This window comes from Dicentrarchus labrax, unplaced genomic scaffold (genome assembly GCF_905237075.1).
Source record: "Dicentrarchus labrax unplaced genomic scaffold, dlabrax2021, whole genome shotgun sequence".
Classification (NCBI taxonomy): domain Eukaryota; kingdom Metazoa; phylum Chordata; class Actinopteri; family Moronidae; genus Dicentrarchus; species Dicentrarchus labrax.
In genome coordinates this window covers 18701373-18728972 of record NW_026136714.1, presented here as the reverse complement: position 1 = coordinate 18728972, position 27600 = coordinate 18701373, and the positions used below count along the sequence as shown (strand labels likewise).

General features: G+C 40.9%; 1 protein-coding gene across 50 annotated transcripts in view; it reads left to right on the top strand.

Moving 5' to 3' along the window:
- The window catches only part of camk2b1 (calcium/calmodulin-dependent protein kinase (CaM kinase) II beta 1), a 71579-nt gene that overhangs the window by 33423 nt on the left and 10556 nt on the right, over positions 1–27600 (top strand). For 6 of the 50 annotated variants that reach the window (XM_051423836.1, XM_051423845.1, XM_051423835.1 and 3 more), the window contains 12 exons: positions 45–147; positions 1621–1704; positions 1865–1959; positions 2882–3004; positions 3173–3256; positions 4722–4764; positions 7974–8069; positions 13549–13586; positions 15951–15983; positions 18407–18475; positions 22335–22379; positions 24453–24501. In XM_051423836.1, coding sequence (XP_051279796.1) covers positions 45–147; positions 1621–1704; positions 1865–1959; positions 2882–3004; positions 3173–3256; positions 4722–4764; positions 7974–8069; positions 13549–13586; positions 15951–15983; positions 18407–18475; positions 22335–22379; positions 24453–24501 — 862 coding nt within the window. The remainder of the gene's footprint in view (positions 1–44; positions 148–1620; positions 1705–1864; positions 1960–2881; positions 3005–3172; positions 3257–4721; positions 4765–7973; positions 8070–13548; positions 13587–15950; positions 15984–18406; positions 18476–22334; positions 22380–24452; positions 24502–27600) is intronic. The other 44 variants (XM_051423856.1, XM_051423841.1, XM_051423885.1 and 41 more) reach the window with 24 other exon arrangements.

Below are 27600 nucleotides of genomic sequence, written 5' to 3'. Positions count from 1 at the left end.
CCAAGTGTTTGGTAACCTTATTTATCTCCTCTTTCCCACTTTAGCCAGAGAACCTTCTCCTAGCAAGCAAATGTAAGAATGCCGCAGTGAAGCTGGCTGACTTTGGCCTAGCCATTGAGGTGCAGGGGGATCAGCAGGCCTGGTTTGGTATGTACCACGGCTATAGGAGTTAATCATATCTCTATTTTATATGTATTTATCTAAAGTTTTAAAGGAGCTCGTTATGACTACAGCAATAGAACAAGGTTTAGTTACTATGATGGAAAACTTTGAAAAAGATGAAACAGTCGTACTCAAACAAGATTTCAGAACAAGATTTGACTTGAACAGCAGAATTTATTAAAGCTCGGCCAACAAGAATAAGATCAGCAATACATGTGAAGCGCAGTGCAATGCCAACCCAACTCTGAAGGTTACCTCCTGTCGAAGGATATTTAATACAAACTTAGACCCACAGGATCTGCTAGTGTCCCAAATATGGTCATAACTTGCATAGCTAAATATGTGCGAAGAACCACTTGGGTAGTGGTTCAGAACAAGCTTTAATCCTACCTACGCTATCCTAAGTCACGCTGAATGACCAGTTGTCTTTTAGATTTATCTCTCAATCCTGGTCTTCTGTAACAAAGTAGAAGTTACAATATGTTGGGTGCTCAGTTTTCAATCGTATCAGCTGCTCTGCATAGTCTAGTCTAGTAACTAGCACCGGCTGTGACCTGTGACACCCTTAAGGTTTTGTAGACAACTTCACAGTGGCATTGGGAGCACTATACCATTTCAGTCTAATGTAAAAAACTGAATTGCTTCACAGTTACTGTCAGTGGTAAGGACTGCAATGGTGAACAGCTTTGCGGTGGCCTAAAAATTATTTTTTTTATGAAAAATGCTTGGTAAAGGAATACAGACCTAAGGATAAAAAACAGTGACATAAGAAGGTTCAGCTGACAGAGAGAGTGACTTAAGCTACTAGAAAATACATCTCCCTAAAATTTATTCTTGTGGTCATGCAAGATTAATTGTAAAGATGTACATCCCAGATTATCAACACTTAGTTCATAAATGTTAACTAACATAGCTGGTACTACCTAGATTGTGCTGACACTAGAGTTGTGTACACTTCTTATTTTTTTACATTTGATAAATGGTGAATGGTCTGGTACCATGAATTAACCTGTATTTATTACTATCCCCATCATTACTGCTAATGTGATTTTTTTATCAGGTATGTCAAACTCATGATCATAACGGTGCAGAGTACTGCAAGTTTCTGTTTGGAAATGGAGATTACTTAGCAAAGAGTGAGTGGGGTGAACCTGTCACAGATTAGCACTGTTCAGGCACACTTCCACATCGCATCTGGATCTCTACTACAAACATCTGTACCCTTCAGAAGTGGCGTCTCTGGCTCTCCTCAATGAGAGATATGCCAGTCGTTCACAGTCAACTGATCTTAAAGCCTCAAATCTGTCTTTAAGATCTCAGTCTACTGTGTGGATGAATCAGTTTTAGCTTATGTAAGATTATCTTGCTTTCTGTACAAGCTGATCCAAGGATAGCAGATACACAATCTGTTGCCTTGAGCATGTCAATCAATGGTTTATGTGTGTGTTTTTACTGCAGGATTTGCTGGCACACCGGGGTACCTGTCCCCTGAGGTTTTGAGGAAGGAGGCATATGGCAAACCTGTGGACATCTGGGCCTGCGGTGAGTTGTACAGAGAGACACACACACTCATTCACACACTTTACACATATATGGCATTTCCTAGATGGTTATATACAAAAAACAGAAACACACTGACAAATTAGGCATTTTCTCTGTGTGTGTATGTGTTTGTCCATATGTGTTTCTGTGTGTGTCTCAGGGGTGATCCTCTACATCCTGCTGGTGGGTTACCCTCCTTTCTGGGATGAGGACCAGCACAAGCTGTACCAGCAGATCAAGGCTGGGGCTTACGATGTGAGTCTCCTCTCCTCTCCTGCTCTCTCATTTCTCACCTCCTCTCCTCTCCTCCCACTGCCCTCGTTTCTATTTGGCAGCGGTTACGTAACTCAGTCACCTCATTCATATTTCAGGGGGTGCAAGAGAGGGAGCCTCACCTTAGATCACATTTAAGTCCATGCCAAATTGAGAGAGAGAGCCTGTCTGACTCTCTGGCAGGGATTCTGGGCTCATAGGACTCAGACATCCACATTTATGCCTAAACACAACGGGACCTGATGGGTTTGGAATTTTAGAAAAGTTTGTTGTGCTTGGACTGGCCTCCTGCCAAAAAACACCTACATGGGGCCATAGTGGCTGAAGGTACATGTAATTGGGTTAAAAAAAATAGATGTAAACTATAATATGCAATATCTCTATCTGTTCTGTTTATGGGGTGAAAAATGTCACACAAACAATGTACCATATCTCATAATGACATATTGCATTTTTATATGTAGATAAATATTCTTCAGATTTGTAGACTTGTAGTTGTATTTGAAAATGTTGTCAATAGGGACTTTTTACAATGGTTTTCTGAAGTGGTTTGGACACAATTTCACTGAATAAGGGCTGTTACTAACAACCACTTTCATTATTGATCAATCTTATTAATATTTTCACGATTAATGTCGATTAATTAATGTCTGTGAAAAGTTAGAAAAAATGTGAAAAATGCTTATCGTAGTTTCCCAGAGCCCAAGCGGTCGCCTTCAAAGTGTTTGGCCAAAGCTAAAAGATATTTAATTTACAATGATATAATACAGACACAAGCACAAAATTCTTACATACATGGAGCTGAAACCAGTGAATGTTTGGTAGGTTTCATTGAAAAATGATTAATTGATTATCAAAATAATTGCTGATTAATGTCTATCAACTGTTCTGTTTGTGCCTTTAGTTCCCTTCCCCAGAGTGGGACACAGTCACCCCAGAGGCCAAAAACCTGATCAACCAGATGCTGACTATCAACCCAGCCAAAAGGATCACTGCTCAGGAGGCCCTCAAGCACCCATGGGTCTGCGTAAGTGTCCCCTACATGAAACAGACAGCGTATTTTCCACACAATCTTTACACTTACTGCATGCCTAGAAAGACAAACAAGTGATTTGATCATAGCAAACACAAACACATTGATTAATCCTAATTCTCCTCTTCCTCCTGCTCTTCCTTGTCTTCTTCTTTCACCCAGCAACGGTCCACAGTGGCGTCTATGATGCACAGACAGGAGACCGTGGAGTGCCTGAAGAAATTCAATGCCAGAAGGAAACTCAAGGTTTGTTTGCATGCTCACTCTCTCCCACATCATCCTCTTCTGCTCTAATGAGCCCTTGTACATTTCAGGGATACCATAGTATGGTGTGGTATTTACACGTTTCCTGTAATGTTTGTGAGCTATAAATTTAAGATGGTGTAAAATTTTAAATGTGTTTAATGGAGATGGCTCATGTAATATTATTGCTTTCTCTCCTGACTCTGGCGCTGGGGTTATATGAAAAGGCAGTTTAGATCCGGACTTATCCTACATGCATAGTTTCCCTTCTACTCTGATTTATTGCTGACATTTAGTGCAAATACAACAGCTTAGCCACTGGAGCATCTCACTGTTACCCTGTTGCTTTTGGTTAGTCTTGGCATGGGGAACTGGAAGCAGAAATACAGGTGGCTGCAGGAAAATGTTAGACCATTCAACCAGAATGCCATCAGTGTGAACCAATTGTCTCTTTTCACATTTAGAAAGAAATGGACACTGGCAAGGTTAGACATTCAGCTATATAAACGGAAACAAAGAAAAGGTCACAACAACACTTGTGACAGTGAATCAGTTAATTCTATATTGTTGTATGTGCTAAACATTATAAAAGAAAATCATCCAGGATATTTGTACGTTCCTTATATGTATTCCTAAACTTATTTGGACTCACAAACTCACAGATTTTGAATTTTGCTGATTGACATAAAACAATGTAAAGGTTTTTACTAGAGCTGCTTTAACAGTTTAGTCAGACTGTGGGTCATCATCTCTAGAGCTAACAAATACAAGGAAGTATGTTTGAAAGAAAGATATCTACCATTGAGAAAAAAAGGCTCCCACCCACATACTATGTATTAGTTTTTTCGTGCAGCGTTACAGCTCGATAAAGGTGCCGCCTTTGCTATGGTTAAGACAGAAGCATCTGGTATCTTGATATGAATATATTATATATATCAACCTCCGCAGCTCTTAAATACTGTAGTCTATTTTCAGTAGTATTTTTATAGCCCTATAAAAAGTTATCAGCTCCAGTTGTAAATGATGTCTCCAGAGAAAACAGTGTCAAGATAAGCTGCTTTACTCCTCTCTCTCTCTCTCTCTCTCTCTCTCTCTCTCTCTCTCTCTCTCTCGAAGCAGAGATGGCTCATAAGGGTCTTTGTTACCATGTAGTCCACAATCCACATTTCAGAGTGTATCCGCCAATCAGACGTTGTTTATGTGCTATTTAAATGCACTTTTTTCTTTGGATTTTCTGTTCCACCTGCTGTGACTGTGTGTCAGGATCTTTCCCAGGAAAGCCCTGTCTTTGTTTTATTAGAAGAGCAAATTTAAAAGCTTCAGTCACCTGGATATTGTTTGAATCACTCCTGTGGTAAATAATGTGCACCAGACAGTGGCACAATGAATGTTCATTTGTATAGAAATGTCTAAATGATTTTGTTACTGTAATGTTACTGTAAAAGTATCTTCTTTGTTTTCCTTGTAGGGGGCTATTCTTACTACCATGCTGGTTTCTCGAAATTTCTCTGGTAAGTGTCTCCTGGACATAATTCTTGTATCCCCCATTGCTCTTAATCTACCATTCATATCAGTGAACCAACATTAGTTAGTATACAGCTTTGGAACACACTAAATGTAGGAATTTTCTTGACTGCATGACACTTGTGTTGCTATATGCTTTACTAAGGGAGACCAAAATATTTGTTTTATATAAGCAGGTCTGTAACAGTCAGTTTGGTTTTGAGAAACATGGCACCATTTTGGAGGACTTTGGGGTTCTTAAAAGTGACTTCACCCAAAACCTGACTTATCCAGTGCAACTCGCTGATTACTGCCTTTTTTTCTTTGTTAAGAAACAAACTACACACCTTTTACAGTACTATATACAATTAGAACCTCAAACTTTTCCTTTTGATGTTCTTTGGGCTGACCCCAATGCTTCGAAGCATTGACCATTGCCATGGTAATTGACATTGACAATATTCGATTATGTTTCCCAAATAGACCTTACTTAATAATAATAATAATAATAATACATTTTATTTGTAAAGCGCTTTTCTAGATACTCAAAGACACTTTACATAAAAATATAAATATAAAGGAGGACTTAGGAGGGCTGCCCAGATATATTAACGGCCGGCATTTTGCAGAGATCTGGCTTTATGTTAAAATACCTGGACACGGTGGATATTTTACAAGCACGGACCAGGTAAAGCATTCACTACCACGTTGGTTTTGTTTCAATTGACCACATTGTTAACAAGCCTCCTCGACACACAACTCACCTGCTGTTGTAAAAAAACGAATCGCAGGGTGCCTGGATTCCTCAACTCGTAGAGCTGGCGTCCCGTGTACAAAGGCTGAGCCCCTGCTGTAGCGGCACAGGATTCGAATCTGACTTTCAGCCCTTTGCTGCTTGTCATCCCCTTTCTCTTTCCCCCCTTTCCTGTCCAGAATACTGCACAGTGATAGACATTTTGAAAAATACTAAGCCAATCTTATATTATCTCTTATAATGTTCTTGAGTCATTCTCAGTGAAGCTTTGAAGCCCAAAGAATTGTATTTTGGACAGCCAAAGATGTTCTATTCCGCCAAAATGGTGACATGTGCCTTGTAAACACAAGTAACAGTAAACATTCAGTGACAGACCTATTTGTCTTCCTTGACCGAAGACAGAGCATGCTGTCGAAAGCAAAATCACATTTTCATTTCATCTCAGTACAACTTCAGTGTTTCCGTTTTTATTCAAGTTATTCTAACTACAGAGCAGTGTCTTCTTGAAGAAAGTAGTTTACAAAACAGCTGTTCAATAAAGTCACATGTTTTTAGACAAAATGTTTAATTTTAGTTTTCATATAGTTCAGTTAGAGGGCAGTTTAGATTCACAATCCAAAAGATTTAACATTCACACTAACTTAACAGCATGGAACAGAAAGAAAACAGATTTGCCTTTTGCTCTGAATGTCCTTCAGGTCAATACGTAAGACCATTTGAATCTGAAGTAGACGTGTTTTGATAATATGGGGAGACACTGAATTTGATCAGCAAGCTGTGGATGTGTTTGTGTCTGTGTACTTGTATTTGTGTATATCTCTGTAATAGATGACACTTTCTTGAAGGTGTAATGTTGATTTTAAATCTTTGCTATAATCAAAACATAACATTTTGTGCATCTGTACCTCCCACTTCTTGAGGCTGCCTCAGAGACAATTTTACAAATGACTTTCTTCAGTCCGGAATTGTACTTTTCTTAATTTATTATATAGACAGTGAGAACCAAAAATGTCTTAACAAAAAAGATTTATCAGTTTCATTTTAGCACTGTTGTGGTCAGTGAAATATTCCATTTAGCAACAAGAACGCACAGAGTCATATGTATGGAAGAACCTCTAAGTGCAGCCACTCTGACACTGTAAGCTTTACAATGGGAAATGGTCTGAGCATCCACTAAACACCCACTGCTGTTTAACTCCCACACACACACTGGCTGTGTCACTGCTCTTGAACACTCACTTTTTAGGAAGCAGTACTACATTATAAGTGTGAGGTCATTTGGTGAATGAGTCAGAGACAGGATAAGAAATAACTAAGACCTAAAAAATAAGAGACTGACCTTCAGTAAAAGATATCCATGCCACATCACATCAGTGCTTTATGTAACGGGTTACTATATTCTCATCATATATTATGAATCATGCATTATACAGATCCGTGTATCACTGTCCCTGTGCGGGCATTTCTTTTACCCACCACATGTTTATGTAATGTCTTGTAGTATTCATACCATATAAGGTTATCAGGAGGAAGTTAAGTTTTAAATTGAGGTTTTAAATTGTAGAATTGTTTATCTCTACTGTATATCCTCAGTGAAGCTGCCATTATTTTACTTTGATTACAGCATATTGAATTAATAGATAGACTGCACTGCCTGTTGTAAATATGTTGTTATTAGGGTCAGTGAGGGTTGCAAATTTAACATTTACTAACACTGACTAAATTCTCTATCATTATCACCATTGTCATCCTAACTAGGGCTGCAACTAACAATTATTTTCATTATCGATTAATTGATTGGTTGTTTGTATGTATCACTAACCACAACCCAAAGATATTCAGTTAAGATAAGATAAGATAACTATAATTAAGTAATAAAGAAACCAGAAAATATTCACATTTGAGAAGCTGTTATCAGAGAATTTGGACATTTTTCCTTAAAAAAAATGTTTAGAAAGGGTTGTCAATTGATTTAATAGTCGACAACTAATCAGTTAATCGACTCATTGTTGCAGCTGTAACTCTATAACAATAATGCTATTTTCAGGGATACATAGAGACAAAATGCAAGCGTCGAGATTCTCAGATGAAAGTTGAGACTTGTGTCTCTCCCTGACATGTTTCTCTGCTGGTTCTTCTGTCACAGCAGTGGATGCATATGTGACAGAATTTTGTGTCACAGCCAAATGATGTCATGTGTATGAATTAATCCCCTTTCTCTAAACTAATGAGCCCTGTTTGTCTCTGCCTTTTTGTGTCTCACCTTCTTTTCCCCCTCCCTGCCCACCTACCTCCTGCTGTGTCTCTGACTCACCCCTTCCTTTCACGTTCTTTTCTTTTACCCTTCTTTCTAAATGTCACTCCACCCCTTTCCCATCTTTATCCCCCGTTCCTCATTCACCTCCTGCTCACCCTCCTTGTAACTTTCTTTCTCCACGTGACTGGGTATTGGACTCTTAACAGTGGGCAGCAGGCAGACCACCGCTCCAGCCTCTGTCACTGCGGCCGCAGCTGCAGTGGCTGCAGCCGCCGGCACCACCGCAGGGCTGGTGGAACAAGGTAGCATGGTGGCTCACCCAGGGCACGCTACTCCTCTCTCCCTCCCTCTCTCTGTTCCCGTGTTTTACACTTCCTCTTCTTGTATTTCCCCTCTTTCATTTTCCTCTGCCTCCCTCCCTCCCTCCTTCCTCAGCATGGGAGCTCAGAGCATGATGGCTGACCACATCGCAAACTTCATCTCCCATTTATTCACAATCTGCAGCATTAGCTACGTTTCCATCTATTTAGCAGTTTTTATGCAGGTTTTATGGTATTTTTCCATCCATTGAGTTGAGGCAAGTAAGGATTTTTTTAAAACAATAAAAGGTGGAAAAGTTTTATAAATGTCAACGATATTCAGCTATTGTTGGCCATATTTTATGTTTTTATCCAAGAAAAGCATTCATTTAATATAGCTAAGTGTTAAAACACAATAGATGCAATAGAGCAACAGTAGGTATAGTTTTTCAAGGAAATTGTAAAAGATATTTTACCAACAAGATAAAGCCATACTTTTAAACCAACTTAACAGTTTATATATCAAATGTGCCTCTGTTGCTATTTCTTTGCTAATTGTCCTTATTGGGGAAAGCCTCATTTAAAGCAAACCAGATAATAATAATGCAATAATGTCGATTTTTTAGTGGATATTTCAGTTTCCATTTGCCCATTCTATGTTAATGCTTTATAATTAGTAAAGGATTTGGATGGAAGCCTAGCTACTGCATGTCAGCGCATCTGTCCCCTCCTGTCAGAGATCAGATTGGGTGGCTGCAGTGCCAATCTCTGTCATCAGTACCAACCCATATTCATCCCTTCATCTTCAACTCTAAATGCAGCCAGAGAGCATGGCCTCAACCCAGCCAAACTCCTGTCTCTGTTTCTCTTTTTTTCTTCTCACTTTTTTTCTCCCACCTCACAACACCACTCCATTTTACCTCATTCCCTCTCCAGTATTCTGTCAATTTCAACATCTCTGATCACTGTTGTCTCTCAAGTCACCTTACACTTTTCTACAACTCCACTAGCATCAGACTTTCCCTCTTTCCCTCATAATGTCACATCTCACTTTTCCCCCCACTCCTCTTTCCCTCTCTCTTCTTTTCTCTGTCTGACAATGACACTGGAAAGTTCGCCCCCGTCACTTTAAGGATGGAACTGCCCAAGAGCTGTCAGTGAATGCTGCATGGGGCACTGGACTGGTGCATGCGCTGCAACACGGGGGGATTTTGGTGCATGGTGAACACTGTGGAGATGCAAGGCTGGGCTGGTTCTCATGAAGTGAAATTTTAAGCTCTGTAGCCTATTTGTAGTCTCCCTGTGTGTTTATTCAGAACACAACACATATTTTAGAGACTGCGCTGTCTGCACGAGGGAAATAATCCAACTGGACCAAAAAAGGCACATTTACTAGTAGCTTCATAAACGCACAGAGACAATTTGAAAAATGAAAAATATTATAAGGAAATAATAATAATAAAAAGACACACAGACACTCACACAACACAGTCAGTGTGTCTATTGCTAGCTAGCGTACAGCTATAATCTGAACACACCTTTAGGCATAAAAAGCAAACAGCTGCCACCACAGTTGAAATGTCTTAAAGGTGTATTAAGTCATGTATAACCTTTTTTGAGGCCCAAGTAAAACATAAGCTAACCTTATTTGCAAACAACTGCCTATATACGCATCCAGCGGACACAGAGCACTCTTTTTAGAGTCTTATTTCTGTCCCCCTGACAAATGTACAGTAAATCTAATATTTTCTTGTCAGTAGATGGTGGAAGTGAAACATGTTGTTTATTTGAAAGATCTTAATGCTGATCCAAATGTAATTAATTATAAATCCAAATGTAAGCTTCAAAACATTCCTTCAGACACAAGTGATATCACAGAAATTTTGTCAAGTCTGTTTTTCTAGTATGTTCAACACTATATATTTATATATACTATATATAACAGCAAAGTGCAAGAGCAGTTGATTCAGAGGGCATTTTAATAAATCTGAACCGGACCTAATGTGTTTGTTCTGGGTATGGCGAAATTAACCGCAGGCATAAACGACAAAAAGCTTCACATGACAGTCTAACATTGAGCTGCGGAGACAGAAGCAGTGTCCTTGTTTCTGTGGACCACTGGGACTCCACAGTCCTCTCTGTGTCCCTCAGCCTCCACTAGGCTCCAATCAAATATTTATAGTGGGCTGTCTCCCTCTATCAGCTTCACTCTGCCTCACTGGCTTACTGGAGTCCTCGCTCTATCTTGCATATTCATACACACAATAATAATCACTATGTACTAGACCTCACCATGTCCTCATGCAGGAGTAGAGCAAGTGTATCTTTAAATGTATCCTGGCCTTCAACATGCTATGTGTGGAAAAAGTGCTTGAGGAACTTTTGCACCTGAGTGGGTTCCTCCATTAGCTTAATGCATTTCCAAAAGGCTTTTTTTTCGGCTTGTATAATTACCCACATAATCTTCAAGTGAATCCATGCCCATCCTTGCTTCGCTCGTGCAGTGGTGCATCTTGCGTGTTTTTAGTGGGATTTTATCACGGTGCTTTTGTTTTAATCTCTTCCTCCTCTCTCTTCTTGCTTCATGTGTAATTTGTGGCAAGGTAAGGAGCGCCCCTTGCTTCTCCACCTCCGGTTTGAATTAAGCTACCTTTTGATTTTTCAGGTTTCCACGGAGATTTCCTCTTCGTCACAGGAATTGAAGCCATTTTTAGCAACCTTCAGTGCAGATTTTTTAGAAGATCCAGTTTGCCACTTTGACAGAATAATGGTGTTTAGAAAGAGCACAGTGAAATACCCTTATCACTTGGACCTGTTCTCCTTACTCTTCCTCTCTGCTCTCCTTTCATATCCTCTCCTCTTCTGCCAAGCCATCAGAGAATATGAGAGAATGAACTTGACACTATTCTGACCCCATTTCTTCTCCTCAGTAACAACCAGCCTTTGGAAGGAGGAAGAACAGCACAACAATAAACCATGTGCATTCATGCCACTCTCACATCCCTCCGTATTACGTAGTGCTTCTTTATCACTCCCTTCGTTGACTGCTGAATATGCAAACTTCACTTCACTGAGGCATAAAAGTCAAATAAAAATAAAGCTAGGACAAATGGTGGCAGTAATGTATTCTCAACACCTTATCTCCCCTATATAACTTAGTCCATCACTGTCTCGTGTGACAGCTTAAAAAGTCCGCTTGTAAGATACTTAAAACGACTGAGCTAGGCTTTCAAGTGGCCTCCTTATCATTGGACCTCTGTTCCCCTTAAGAAATCAGTGCCTAAAGGAAATACTAATGGAATTCAGGCTTCAGCTGAAAATTTTGATGCTTATTCGGAAACAAAAGTGAGAAAATCAGGAACTTTGTCTCATGTTTAGGGAGGAGGGAAAGAAAAAGAAATAAAGAGAGAGAAAACATCCCAGACCGCCAGAAATAGTTTTTTTATATAATGCGGCTGGCTGCTGATGTGATTGCATCTGATTAGACTCGAAATTGCACTCACACTTTAAAAAGTCCCAGTAAAGATTACATCTAATGGAGTAAGATGGGGAGGGAGAACAATTTTGCCTTGATGACACATTTCACAAAGATCACGTTTAAACATTTATCCAAAAAGCAAAGTTTATAAATCACTCTAATTATTGGAACACACACTTGAAAATCAAGTTAATCATGAACTGTGGTCATTTTTATCTCACAGACAAGAATAAAAGGAGTTTATTTTATTTCAGTGTTCAGAAAATTGTTGAACTTTTAACCAGTCGTTTATTTACAGAGACGCAGCCACAGAGAACTCAAAATAAGGCTTTTAACTGTTAGACATGTATAATAACCAAACAGATTATCATCAAGTAGGAAATGTAAAACTCATCACTTCCTATGTGCCTGAAGTCTTTTCTTGTATGTGTGTGTGTCCAGGGTTGGTGCTGTACAGTACCAGCAAGTCCCACCCAGTGTATCAACTTTTAAGCAGTGAAACACACATTTGCTCTCTAATCTCGTCAACATCTGGTGTCTTGTTAGTGTTAATCCTCTGTCTGCATCGTCACAGACACACCCACAGCCTCCACCAGCACATCGAGAGAGTCCCTCTCACACTCTTATTTTAGGGCCCCTCTGAGTGAACGTGTCTCTATCTAATGCAATCGGACCCCCTAGCTATCTGCGCTTCAGCAGTGCAGTCATGGTGAATGCCCTGCGGACTGTCTTTTGTTGTCTACACGCAGTTTCCACTGTTCTAAGGGATTATGGGTATTACGCTCATCAGAGGACTGTGTCTACAGTATCATTCTTCCTCTCCTACCCTCCTCCCTCACCCCATCCCTCATTACCCTTCATTAGAGAGCAGACGCAAGACTAATCCTCCTTAAGGCCCCTACAGAGTTCTTTAAGGCAAGGCTTATTGTCGGGGTTTAGTTGGTTGCCGTGCAGCCATCTTTGTTTTGGGTTCCTGGTGGCCATTAGGGGACTCTGGCACAAGAATTGATGGGAACTAATTCATTATAATACATTTTTATTTCACTGACAACAACATCCTTGTATTGTCGTATTGTTGACCCTAAAGCAATTGGACTGTGTAGCTAGTCTAAAAGAGAGGGAAAATAACCATGGTGATGGGTTTTGCGTCTAGAGGCAACACTTTTCCACTTTGGTCCTTTAGCATTCAACAGCATGTAACCTAGGTTGTACCTTGCTAGATCAATAAAAGCCCTTACATCAATCTAATGCACATCTTTAGTTTACAGATTGTGTGATTGCATAATGAGCTTTATACACATGCGCGGTTCTGTATTGATTGCTGGGAGTTATTCAGAAGGTATCTTGGCTGTACAACATCACTAAAAGGAAAAAGATATACGTGGATAACAACCCAACCTTTCCATAATAATTTGGTCTGACAGCCTAGGTCTTCATTTTGAAAGTTTTGTCACCAAGCACATTATTTATGAGATTTTACACACCGGGTGATTTGTAGAGACCAGACATGGTGACTCATGTCTGTTCAAGCAACTGAACAAAAGCCTCACACAGGCTTAAATAAATACCATAGTAATTTTGTCAAATTAATGAAATTACAACTTAATTTGAAGGACATGTTGCTTTCGTGAGGAAAAAATATCAATGCTGGTTGTACTGTATGAGCAATAGATTGTTCAGTTACTCATACAGTACTTATTCAATGTATCTTGTGACTTCTGAAGGTTGCAGGGTTGCCTAGCTGAAGGAGTTACAATGCTACAATTGTAAAACAATTGTAACTTCCTCTGCCCTTGTTCTTTCAGCCTAGTTGAGCCATTGTTTTTCAAAAAGGCAATTTTACTAAAGAGATCAATAAAGAACATTATTTTACAGTGAACGTAATCACTTCAATTAAAGATTTAGCAGATGTTGTCAGTCACTGAAAAAGTAATTGTTGCTTTGCTTTCTCTCTGCTCGTCTCCACCTCTGACTGGTTATTTTTCCCTGTGTTTATCATTGCAGCAGCTAAGACATTGCTCAACAAAAAGGCAGATGTCAAGGTAAGGGTCATCACATGTCTCCCTTCCACTTCTCTATACTCCCTCCTCTTTACTCTCCTCTCTCTTGCTTAATTTTCCAGACATAGAATCTCTGCCCTTTTCTTCCTCTTGTTTTTCTCTGTTCCACTATTTGCTTCTTTTCTAATCTGGCTAACCTCACTTTTGCCTTCAGTAGCTCTCTTTTCTTTGTAGCTGAACATGTTGTCTTGTGTCATAATTTCATTCCATGTGTTGTGATGTGGAGATTGTGGTTTTATTTTTGGTATGTAAAGTAGAGATATTCACAGCACTACTTTATCTGTGAACATGTGTCTGTACACACGTGTGTGTATGTGTCACCCTGTGTGTTGCCTGCCAGAGCAAAAGCCTCAATAGCACATCTTTCTGAAAGCACCCTTTATTTTGATCTGGCATTATTCAGCTCATTGCCACCTCTCCATCTCCATTATTAAATGTAACCATCTGTCAGCCCTTTTTTTCATCACTTCCTCTTCCTCTCATCCCTCCATTTCTGTCTTTGCCTCCTCTTTCATTGCTTCCTTTTCCTGCTCACCCCATCTGGTCTTTAACCCCACATTCCTGTTCATCCTTTAATGAAGATCTCTCACCATCCCACGCTCGCACATACACACACTGCAGTAACACATCCCACACATAACTTCCATGAATGTGTCTGTGTGTTCATGCATGATAGTGTGCGACAAAGCTTGGAACATGGTGTTCATGCAAAAGAATGTGCTCGCTGCTCAGCATTGTTCATTACATTCGGCAGAGCTTTGTGCACATACACGTGGACATTTAGGTGTGTGCTTGTGTGAATGTGACAGTGTGTACGAATATATGCCATTTGTTTGTCAGTTTGAAAAGAGAATGAAAGTGCCAATGGGGGTGTGAGCATGCCTGCCTTGAGTGTGCGTAAGCGTGGGTGTCCGCATGTGTGGTTTGCTTATGTGCATGTGCAGCAGGGTGTGCGTGCGTGCGTGCGTGCGTGCGTGCGTGCGTGTGTGCGTGCGTGTCCATGGCCGCCCTCCCCTTTCTCCTTGCTCAGTCGGTTCAGCAGGGAATGTGACTCCAGTTCCAGGAATAGCTGCCAGTCTGGACCCTGGAAACTCAGACGACAGAAATAGACGCTTACTTCCACTGCAGCGCACTCATTGCCTAGCAACAGGCTCCCCACACACTCGCCCCAAACCATTTCTGAAGGCGCCTCCTTCGTTTGCTGCCGTCCCTGCTCTCCTCCTTTCCTTCCTCTCCTCTTGTTTCTCCACTGGGCCTCCCCTCAAATATCCTTTTTGTTCTCTTTGGCGACTCTGACCTGTCCTCCTCCTCTTCCTCCTCCTGCTGGTTTATCAATGGATAATGGCACCTGACGTCTTTCAGCTGTAGCACCTGCTCAGCTCAAGCTGACAGTCTCTCTCTCTCTCTCTCTGGCACTACTACACACCTCTGTCAGCCTCACGTGCTGCCAGCTACTTCCCATGAAAGCCTCTCCATTCAGCATTTCATGCAGTGTTGTTATATTGACAGCATACACTGTGTCTATTCTTTTTGTTTCTAAAAGTTAGTAAAAGTAAAGTGAGATCATGTAGCATTCTAATGCATCGTTATGGTGGTTAGATAAACTGCCACAAAACAATCCAACTGTTTGGTCTGAATTCATAAGAATGTAAAATACAGCAGAAAGGTGGTACGTTTCCAAGGTTTTTGTTCATTTGAAGTGATTCCACCTGTGTTCTTAAATTCTCATGCTAATAATTTATTGATGTATAAGTGCTACATGTAACAACTTTACAAGCCATATTGAGCCAGTGGTGATTTTAAATTTAAGATGAGTTGTGGGAGAACGCTTTAGTATTCTGACAAAATAAATTTTGCATTTCCTTGTTGTACTATTCTATTAGGTCTTTATCTTACCCCTTGTTGCCCCAAATGTTCTTAATCTGTTGGCAGTGGGTCACAGTTTTGTCGTCTGCACAACTCTTCTGTGATCTGCTTCCGACTCGTATGTCCTCTTCCTGATGACTTCCACTTAAGCCACCTCTTCTTTTCGTGTGTTTGCATCTCCCTACTGTCTCAGTAACACTGGAAAATCTTATTTCTATGAGGGGAAACAATCATCCTTTCTTCTGCTTTGTCCAAGCTGTCTGGAAAAGTCTGATCTTGCTCTTATGCTCTTAGGATTTAAAGCTGCGTTCCCATCAAAGTGCACAAGTTTTGACTGAGAAGTTCTTTCTTGTACTTTGTACCAGTACATTCACTCTTTGTCATTGGTTACTTTATCTTTTTCCCCCCTTCTTCTACCATCCATCCATCCATCCGTCCATTCGTCAATTAATCATCCATTCATCATTCGCCTGAGGACAGAAACGCAAGTCCAGCTCTACTGTCCAGTACATGGTGAGCATGCTATTTATGCATTTGCCCAGTCACTGGTTTTTGTTGCTACCTCTCTCCACGTCTCAACTCCTTCCTCCACTTCTTTCTTTTATCCACATTTCCCTGTCTTTACTTCACTAAAGTATTAATCTGTGACACAGTGGTGCCCAATGCCTGACAAATTTTGTATTCAAACAGCAGTCCAGTTTCACGCTGGCATTTCCTGGGAATAATAAAAATAATTACAGCAGCCCCTTGTTAGGAATAACATAAAATGAGAAGTTAACTTGAGCAGCAACAAAACATTTACAGAAAGTCAAACTTCAGTGCCAGGCAGAAGTCACAGCTTTAGGCCTTGCACAGTGCACTACCATAGGACCAACCCTGACATTATTCTGAGAACGTAATAGAAGCAGGATGTTTTAGTTCCATCAGTTACTCCAGGGATGCTGCTCCAGTTCTGTCAGGGGCACACTTTTAGAAATAGAAGAAGCGCTTGTGCTTGTAGTTTTGATATGGGACTCTTCTGTCTTACAAGACATTGCACATTCTTCAAACAACAAGTAGGTAAAAAGGAATGGGTAGGTGGGGGCATACTTGCTCCTGGGACAACCTCTTAGCACTGAGTACAACATGTGACACAAATTCAGGTAAGTGAATTGGAAGGGAATTTGACCCCTCCTTCCTGCCCTGAGGCACCTATTTCCTCTGACCTGACCCTTTTTTCCACACACCCATAATCCCATCTGCATCTCCTCCTTTGTTCTCCCTGTGCACTACTTTTTTTCCACCTGAAGGAACCACCTGTGTACTTTTACCCACTTTCCCGTTCTCTGTTCTTGGTAACATCATTAAAAGATATTGATTGTGAAGATTTGTGATCTGTACTCTGCATATATTCTCTGATGTGCATCCTCATGGTTTTGCTTTCAATATGACGAAATGTATGGCTTTGGATGTCAACGGTTGTCTCCACTTGCAAAGCTTTGGACAAGACTTCTGTCAGCATTGCAGTTTTTTCACTGTCATCCAGGACTACAAGGGGCTTTCTCCTCACAGACATTCATGACGCAAATGCTGAGACCCTGGGTTAATACTGCAAACAAGACATCTCACCCTCTAATCGTTACTTTGATCAGGGTTGCTCGGCAGAGGCAGCGGAGTAATGACTGACGATGGCGGTTGTGGTTGAGTGTAATGTGTGCATGAGTGTGGGTGTTTGTTTGGTCACGGGTATGTGTGACTTCACTGTGTGTGTGTTTTTCAAATGTCTATATGTCAGCTTATTGTCAGCTATCAACAGCTTTTTTTATGGCTTTTTTGTGTGTGTCTGCATTGTGTTGTGTGTTTGCACTTGTGTGTGCTGACGTATCTCCTCTCCTCTCCTCTCCTCTCCTCTCCTCTCCTCTCCTCTTTTGAGTAAGCCCAGTGGCTTACAGAATATTATTTTATATTTATTAGAATAGTTAACACACATGACTGACTAGTTGGAATTGCTTAGATGTAACATGATTAAGATTTATGTAATAGTAGCTTTTTGAAGCGAGTCACTTTGGTGATTCGCTTCCACACCCAGGAGCCCCATTTAGCAATTTCAAGTTAATATATTTCCACACAAGATTACAAGTAATGTAATGTAGATTCATGTAGATATCATTATGATTGAACAGAACTATAAAGCACTGGCCGCTTTTGATGTGTGGTCTTCAAAGGATCATTTGATCGTGGCTTAAGAAGGTGATCCATTACAGCCAAATGGCATGGTTGGATTGTTACGATGTGGACAGCGGAAGTTGCCAGTGACAACATGATGATGTCACACAATGTCACTCGCCCACCTCATGTCACCTCACAGAATTACAAATCACAAATGTGAATGAATGTTTTATGTAAATCTTTCGTCATTGCTGCTGCTGGACTCCACCTTTATCTTACTATGCTTTTGGGGACCTTCAATTACAGCTTAACCACAATTTTCCTCCTGTTAATTTGACACTTTCTATTACAGACTTAAAAGTTTAACCTTGAACTCTAAACCAAAGCCCAGACCCTAAATCTACAGTATTATTACCGAAAAGACTTTTCTCTAGTCCTATTCTAGCTTTTTGGCAGTGACATCAATTTTGTCTAAGAGGACTTTGAGCAGCACAATCAAAACTCCATTGAACTTATATTGGCGTGACGGGAGACATGTGGAAAAATCTCATAAACCTAAACTTCTCAAATTCAGTTTTTAATTCTAACTAAAAAGAAAAGACAATTAACCAAAAGGATGTCACACACACGAAGGTGAAAAGCTTGTTCTCACAAGGTTAGGAGTGCAAGGACATAAACTTGCATACAAGCGCACACATACAGATGCATGGACACGCTTGTACACCCACCACTTGCTGTTGTTAACACTCTTGTTGTGTCTCATCCCTTTCCTCTCCTTTCCTGCACAGCCCCAGACAAACAGCACCAAAAACAGCATAGTCACCAGCCCCAAAGGAAACATCCCTTCACCTGCTCTGGTATTTACCTCCTAAGCCCCCCCTTCCGCTGTGTATCTGTCTGTCTGTCTATTACACCGCCCGTCTTTCCCTTAATGACCCTACTTTCACCCTACCCTACTTCCCTAATACTTCAACTTTGTCTGTTTTTCCTCTGTGTCTGTCTTGTGGATTGTGGATCTTTGCCTAGCTGCTACGATGGCCACAGCAGTTGGAAAGGTCTTAAACTAGCAGGTGGTGTCAGGAAACATTGCCCCATGGAAGGTGGGGATGCTATGTGACTCGTAACCTGGTTGATATTGTGCTGCCATGTCATTTTCTCTGTCAGTGAAAGTTTGCCAAAGAGGAACCGACAGCCAATGCCTGATGGGGCTGTCAGTGCGATTTACCCCCTCCTTCCTATTTATGCCCCTGTAGAGGAGCGGTTCCCCGCCGTGTGAGCATCAAAGTCCAAAGCTTTGCAGATTGTCCTTCCAGCCAAATAGCACACCACCTGATTTCAGAGAGTAATTCCTCCTCTTTTGTATATAGGTGTGAAAATCAGGGAAATTGGCTGATTGGCTGGAATGAAAACCTGCATGCTCTGGGACTTCTGGCTCACAAACAACTTTTATACTTTTACTTGGCATCAGGCCTCCGTGGGAGATCTGAGAGAAGTTATTTGTGTTCATTAATTGCTTCTCTTCTTGATTTGTGTGGACATGGTTCCATTTACATATTTCAGTGGTTGGGTGGTTGAGTTGTAGACAGGGGAACTGCTGCAGCAAGTTCCATTTTCCATCATTTTCAATGATTGAAAGATTTTATTTGTGAATCTGTAATAATGAGATCCCCCAACAATACACCTTTTGGATAAATAAGCCCAAAAATGTCTTAACAAATATTTAAGTTTTACATTAATATTGACAATTTTAAATAGATTTTTAATTGTCCTACCTCTCAGCAGCTATTTTCAGTCTCTGCTGTTTAAAAAACTATAGCCTATAGGCATCCGGGGATCTACACACTACACCTTGTGTTATTATAATGAACCAAATTGTTCTCAGAAAAATCTTTCCTATCAAATTCTTTTTAACGCAAAAACACTGCTGATCCCCCCCATGCTGCGTATGGTTTACTGTCGTCATCATTTATCAGTTGGAGTTGATGAAAACAATAAAAACCTCCACTCTTGCTCTGTTCTTCATGACTAAAGCTATCTACAGTGTTGTGTGAATGATCTGCTAATCATTCAGGGTTAAGCATTACAGGAGGCGACAGCTTCATGGCATGTGGTATTTTCTTTTTTCCAAACTGCCTTTCACAGCTACTCCAGGCTGATCTCTATCATTTTCAGTAAATACTAAATTAGATGAACATTTTAATGTTATCAGCTTGCATTTGTTTTCTGATACCATCATGGTACTACTGTAGAAGAATGCGGAAATATAAATAAAGGCTTTAAAGACAGGAAAAACTTGTCCTGAACCATTCTGTAAACATTTGGACATTAATCATGCATCACGTCATTTTAGTTGTTTTCCAGCAGTGAGGCACATTTGCTAGTATGTGAGAGCGTAATGTTTCTGACACTATTTTCTACTGCACATTATTAAGTCAGAATAGCTGTATTATATCATGGCCTTTATATGCCCAGGCCGGTTGCCATGCTCAATCGTAAGTCACTGGCAACCGAGTCCTAGATGCCACACAAATGATCTCACCAACTGTAACACAGCTGAGAACTTGGGCAAGTTTGGGTTTGCTGTTTGGAACTGCTACACGCTAAATATAGCTTTATCACACTGGCTATACAAAGCCCTATCTAATCATGTAATCATAATATGTCATTTCTAGGCTGTTGGTCAGTGGTTACCTTGTTGATGGTAAAGCCTTGCTTCAGCTTGACACTGTGATAGAAACTAGCCACCTTCTTTAATTCCTTTTGTCAGAGAAGGCAAAATGCCAAGCACAGTCACCGATGGAGCAACAGGTGCAGCCATATGAGCGTGTTTTTTGTGCGTTCATGCATGTGATTTTAGCTGAAAACTCAGTCCATTCTGCACATGTGCAGACATGTTATTGGAAGTGCTTGAAGGGAAGTTTACGTTCATGTGCTTAAAAGTGTGAATGGAAGTGTGGGCACAACCATGGAGCAGAACTTAGGTTTTAGTTTTTCTGATCCTTGAAGGGCATAATGAGTGGGAGGGTGCCTGTGATCTCCATGCTGTTGCTAGGGACTTGAGCAAGTTACTGTTTAGCCATTTGGTACATTAACTCCTTCATTACAGAGTTGGCAGGCCATAGAGAGACACTTCATGCCTTCATTTACATGACCCTAATTTTCTGACTTGGAAGCATTTAAGTAGGGTGATGGGAATCTTAAATGTGTACATGTACTTAAATATATATGTCACATGACTCTATTTATATCTAGACCATCTAAATGAAATGTTTTCACTTACCTGCACTACGAGAACATGCCAGTAAGAGCAGCAGTGTTCATGTGAGGCCAACAGTGATGTGTAATGGCCAAACCCTTCCCCATCTGATGATGTGACGCTTACGCCCCCTCCTTTGAATCTGCAAACCCCAGGTACTTTGTTCTCACTCATCATCATCATCTCCCAAGTTGCCACTGGTGCTTGTTGCCCTGGGCGACGGTTGCCCTGACAACACCGCCATCATCACCAGGGAGAAAGCTGATGATTGGTCATCACAGAGGTGTCACTTCCTGGGGGGGCGGGCGAGAGAATATGGAGGGATGAGGGGGTGGGGGGGTGGTGGGTTCTGATTTACTGTACATCAAAAGACGGTTCTTAGCCGACTGTGGAGAGCTGTAGGAAAGGGAGAAAATATATCTGTCCCTAGTCTGAATCATCAGCAATCAATGTCTGTTGTTTAGGGTAACACAGTGAGCCATAAGGGTCAGGTACCAGTGTTTGAAAGGAGCCAATAATGCTACAAACATAGTAACAGCAGAAAAGCCATTGTTTATTGAAGAAATTGTAATAAAAGATGAAAGAAGAAAAAGGTACAACTTACTGCGGAGAAAAGTTATAGTGTTTGGCTAATCTTGTGGAGTTGACTGATTTCAGACTGAATTTCTTTTAGAAAGCGGAGCCTGAAGTGATGCCAGTGTCTGCCCAGCAGTACTCGCCTTTTCTGTTGAGACAAGTGTGAAGGAACAGAATGACCCGTTTTCATCTTGTGGGCCATCTTTTTGCTTTGTGTGCCAGTGCTTGGAAGATGTTGAGGCTAGTGTTTATATATGTCAGAGAACATTTCATTTATATTCTATGAGCCGGCGGATTTTCTCTTAATTTTATTATACAGTTTTCAATTTAGAATTATGCATGCACAGCAGGACAGTGTGGAAATGGAAGGGCACCCATGTTCAGCAAAACCCTGCATAAGTTAAGGGCTAATTTTGAGTGTGACTTTATCCTTTGCTTCTCCGTAGGGTGTGTACTGTAACTGTGTGTGTGAGAGTGCGAGAGAGAGAAATTTTGTGAGTACTGATGTGCTCATGACAGACTCTTCACCCTGAGTTTCAGTACTGTCTCTGTTCTTGGTGTTGGTGTGCGTGCGTGTGTGTTTGCGCGCACACGCCGCATATGCAGAGAACAGAACTGACTCCAAATTACGGTTTTCAGCTCATCCACCCACTCACTCGCTCTGGAGGATTCTTCCTTCTCTCCTTTGTCAACCTTAACAAGCACTTTCTCTTCATCCAACATTCATATTGGTATTTTTTTTACTCTTTGTCCATTTTTTACACTTTGTCCATCTCTATCTACTTTTATGTCACAACCTTTTCTCTTTCCTTCCCTCCCTTTCTCTCCTACTTTCTTTCCTTTCTCTCGTTTATTCCATTTTCCTCCTCCTCCTCTTCCTCCAGGAACCACAGACAACAGTCATCCATAATCCAGTGGACGGGACGAAGGTATACCTCATTCCCTAGTCCTGACCCATTCTTTATCCTCTTTGTCATTCTCCTCCTTTTCCTCATCTTCTCCTGCTCTTTGATCCATTTCATCATGCATCTGTGTGACCGCACCATGGCTTTGGTTTACTAACGTGTATGTGCATATGTCTGTGCTTGTGTGTGTGTGTGTGTGTGTGTGTGTGTGTGTGTGTGTGTGTGTGTGTGTGTGTGTGTGTGTGTGTGTGTGTGTGTGTGTGTGTGTGTGTGTGTGTGTGTGTGTGCGTTTTGCTAAAGATTAAACTCCTCAGATAAATTACTTTATACTATGAATGGAACAAGGGGTGGATAGGATAGCAAATGTTGCTTACCTTGTTAATCAGTGCCTCATTGAGCAAGCTTTTTGTGCCAACTAGGGGACCTCAACACACACACATTAAACTCCCCAGTAGTATATCATGAACTACAGTATATAATTATGTGTAATAAGGACTTCAGGTAACTACAGCAAATAGTGTGAATGTGTCTGTATGTGTTTAGAGGTTTTGCATGAACCTGTATGACTTTGCAGAAAGATACAAACGTTTACGTATTATGCTTTTGTGTGTGTGTGTGTGTGTGTGTGTGTGTGTGTGTGTGTGTGTGTGCGCGCTACTGTGTTTGCTGAAGTTGTTTTTGCTGAGTTGTGATGCTCACAGCTAAAGAGGGACTTAACTGACCTTTGCATTAGATTTTGGGTCAGACCTCAGGAAGCTTCGAATTGTGTACAGCAGCAGGTCTCTGAGAGTTCATAGAGTCTACACAGGAAAGCACTGGAAGTATATGGGAAGATCACTGCTTCACTGTAGTTTTACACCAGGCTGGTTTAAAGCAGCTTACTTGACATCTAGAACAGTTGCTCGTCTTGTTTCAACCCTTAAGTCTAAATAGGTGAAATGTCTCAATATATGGGCTGAGAAATGAATGTAGTATATAAGTAAGTGTGTCATATTGACATAGGTAATGTTTGACATGCACTAGCTTGCCTGTAATGTGGCAGGATGAAACAAAATGTATGAAATGCAAAATGTCACAGAGACAACGTCTCTATGATTCAGACCAAAGAAAACTAACTGTAGGTGTGATCACACTTTTAGTGATATTTCTAATATTTGAGGATGCTTACCGCATTTCTCTCCCTCACACTCACACATACACACACTTCGCTCGTTCCTTAGGTCACCAGCTGCTCTTTAGAAGGCTATGAAACCACTTATGTGCTTTGCGCTCATGATGATGTTCGTGCACGCGTGTACTTCTAATGAGGTCATTGAGACTCTCAACTCTCCTCTACATGCAGGGGAATTTAGGTCCATTTAATCTGCTAATTGGAAATCAGAAGCTAACTTCTCCTCTGGCGAAAGCCTGAGAAGAGAAAAGACAGCCAGGCAGACAAAAAGGTAGATGGATAGATTGTACGACATGAAGTCTCGCTTAAAATGACAACTAATTGGCCTTTGAGAAACCATTCTGACTGTTTCCATTGTTGAAATAGATAGATGGAGCACATCCCATTGAGTTTCTGTCAGTTTCTACAAGAGACAAGAGCACCCTGTGGAGGAAAGACGTCACTCTTCCACGTGGTGGGATGCACACACACACACACACACACACACACACACACACACACACACTCTCTAAGGATGAAGCAGAGGGAGCTTGGAGTAGAAGAAGAGAAAAAAAGTTTCAGGCCAAGGGTAAAGAAGTCACACAGTGGCTGGTTTGCTGGTATGGTTTGACTTTCTATTTGCAAAGGTTGGATGGTTATGACACATTAACATAGCTGCAACAATATTGGGATTTTGTCCTGGTTTGGCATGTGTTTATAATTTATTATTTAATCCCCATTAATTGGCTTTGATGTATTTGGTGCTCTGTAATCAGTTTTTGTTTTGGGAAGACTCGACATGGCAACATAGTAATATGCCCCCTGCTGGCTTGTGTGCTGATTATGTAAAACATGTCTCTACCGCTGTTGTGACGTGTCTTTATGTGTATAAATGTGTGTGCTATTATGTTTGAACCCAAACTAACTGTCTCATCTATGATCTCTAGGAGTCATCAGACAGCAGCAACACCACTGTGGAGGATGAAGATGTGAAAGGTAAGACTGCAGAGATATAAAACACGACAAATTCCAAGACTTAAAAGCGTCTAGTACTGAACAGTTTGCTGCAAAAGGTTGATCCTCGAATTTTGGAGCATCACTTGACATTTCCACTATAATTGTTTCCTGCTGCAGCCAGTCAGTGAACAACCTGCATAACTGCAGAACTCCACCATGAGGTGCCTCTCACAAGCATAAATATCACATGATGCTTTCAGAAAAGTAATTTTTTGAAACAATAGAAGCAATAAAAAAGAAGTGGATGACAGTGGGCAGATAGCACACTTGACCAGAAAGTAAAAGAAATTGGCTTAATTGTTGTTCAGTTGGGCTTATAAAGTTTTCAGCTTGTAATGGTGGATTGTGACAAGCTAAAGTTTCACATTGATTCCTTAATTCTCCTTGCAGTAAAAGTTGTTCGTTATTTGTTACTGACATAATTATAAGCTTAGTAATTACAGTTACAGCCTACAAAAAGGCCTCTCACAGCTGGTGCCCTGCTTTGCATGAGCCTCTTGTTTATTAGATGGTTAGATAAGGGTGGTGATGCAGTTTGATGCCACCTGTTGAACTGAGATGTATTTTATTTTCGACAGAGTGAACATTTGTAAAAGCTTGCAACTATAATGTGGAACAAAATTATTAATTACTTTTTTTTAATGAAGTTAATGTGTAAAGACCAGAAAATAGATTTTTTTTTTATCACAACAGCACATGCTAAATGTACAGGGATTGTTATTTTGACAATGAGAGTATTACATCCACATACACATGTGTGGTATGGAATGTATAGATGTTACTCTAACTTAGTTGGCAGGCAGTCAGCGGGCTGATACCTGACCTCTTACTGAACTCTTACTGACCCCCTATGGAGCCTGGCTGTATTGCTTCCTTTTGCTGTTTTTTCAAAAAGACTGAAGAGGTGTGTGTGTGTGTGTGTGTGTGTGTGTGTGTGTGTGTGTGCGCGCCTGATACGAGATGGGGGGGGGCTGTGAAATGTAAGGGGCCTTGTAATGATGTTGGTGTTTGGTGTTTGGCTATAATCTTAATGTTGAAAAACACACACCTCTGAAATACCAACATGTCTGTACGGGGTGTCAGCTTGCAGAGTTGTGTACTTGTGTTGTGAGTTTGTGTGTATATGTTGCACACATCAGTAAATAACTTTACAAAGTGAAAATTCATAGGTTCTGCCTCTGGTAATCTATGCAAGCAGAGTACAATGCGTCTAAATCGGGTCATGAATGAGGCTTTGCTGCTGTGTCACAAATTCCCTAGCAACCATGGCAGAGCCGTCATGTAGGTCTGTAAGAAAAATGAGCCAGTGTCACAACGAGTACTACAATTGTCAAGTAGTGCTCAAGTAGAAATACCCATTATTTTACTGGTATCGTCCTTATTGTAAAATGTAAAGATGTTCTATTTAAAATTTCTCTAAGTGAAAGGGTAACTCCTTTTCCAAACTTCCAAAAATCTCACCTAAAAACCCTGAGATGATGAATTTGAAACTATATATTTTATTTAAAGTGCGAAAATTAAGAATTCCAAATTAAAGTGCACATCACAATAATTACAGACAACATTTGATTAACATAGAATAGATTTTTAACTGTAGTCCAGAACTCAACAAGTACACAGTGAATTTACCCAATGACACTGTCAGGGATGAATGTACTTCATCAGGTATGACTGGACACAAAGTTTGCCCTATGGAGCATTACATCACCTGAAAATCCTTTATACCCCCTGGCTCTACTGTACTTTACTGTACTTCCACGTACACAGTGAAATGTATCCACCCCCTACCCATTTCCTTCCCTTCCAAGGTCCCAAATTGGAGCCCCACCATCACACCCCCCTGGCAGGAGCAGAGAGGGCAAGGGCACCTTGGGGGGGAGGGGGTCAGGGCTAGAGGGGGAGGTGTCTAAATTTAGCCCTGGTGGCAGGAAATGGAGACAGAGTGCCTAGAGAGGCATTAAAAACACACCGCTCTCCTAGCGCCACCCTTAGATAGCATTAGTCTCACACAACGGTTTTAAGACTCTTAAGATACGAACGGGCAGATAGCACGATTAGTGTCAGAGAAAACTACAAGAGCCAGGTGAGTGCGGGAGGAAGGAGAGTCGTGTTTGGTTGGAATAGTTTGTGTCATGTTGGCCTGTAGGATCTTGTCAGGTCAGTGAGTGCTCGACAGCTGGTTTGTAACCCAACCCCTGAGCTGGCGTTTGGAGCATCTGAGCACATATCTGTTCTGTTACTCTCAATACTTTTATACTGGTTGTACATGTTACACACACCGTCTCCTGAGGGCTGCTTGTTGTGAGTCGTTAATCTACAGTTTCGTTGTGTAGGGTGATAATTCTTTACGCGAGTTATGATTTATAGGATTGCTTGCTGTTAAATTGATAAACGTCAAGTTCTTCTTTTTGTGACATCTGTGGAATTAAGTGTTAATTGGTGGGATGTTTCTGCGCAGCACTTGCGAGGGATCACCTGTCAGTCAACCAGTGTGGGCTGTGCTGTGACGTCTTTTTTTCTTTGGATTTCCCTCATTATGTTTGGTTTCTGTAGTTAGTAGCCACTTTTACCTGAGAGTAGGAAAATTGCCATTTACAGATGCAAATGTTGTGGATTGTTTCTGTTTATCTGTGAATTTAATTTAATCACATTTGAGAGGGCGCAGTTATGCCCCTGTCAATGCAGCAGGAATCTCCTGTATTTTTTTTTTCTCCTTGCCAGTCTCGTGCCCTCTGTTTTTTCCTACAGGGATGCTTTCTTTCCCCTCTGTTTGTCAATGAGTGTTCATGTGTTGCGTTTCCCTCTGTGCCAGCTGATTAAACAGACGAGCGGTAATGAATAACATCCAACTCTCTCATTATCATGGCCATCACCATTGTCATCATCCATCCTCTGCTCACTGGCAAGACTCCCATTAAAGTCTCAGCAAAACCTCACATGCAGCAGCAGCGTCAGTTGTAAGTCCTGCTGTAATGGAGTCATTAACTCGAATAATGAACAAAAGGCTTTTTTTCTTCTTCTTTTTTTGGCTCTTTTTCAGTGACATCTAGGGACAGTGTCTGGTGTCAGTGAAAAGTA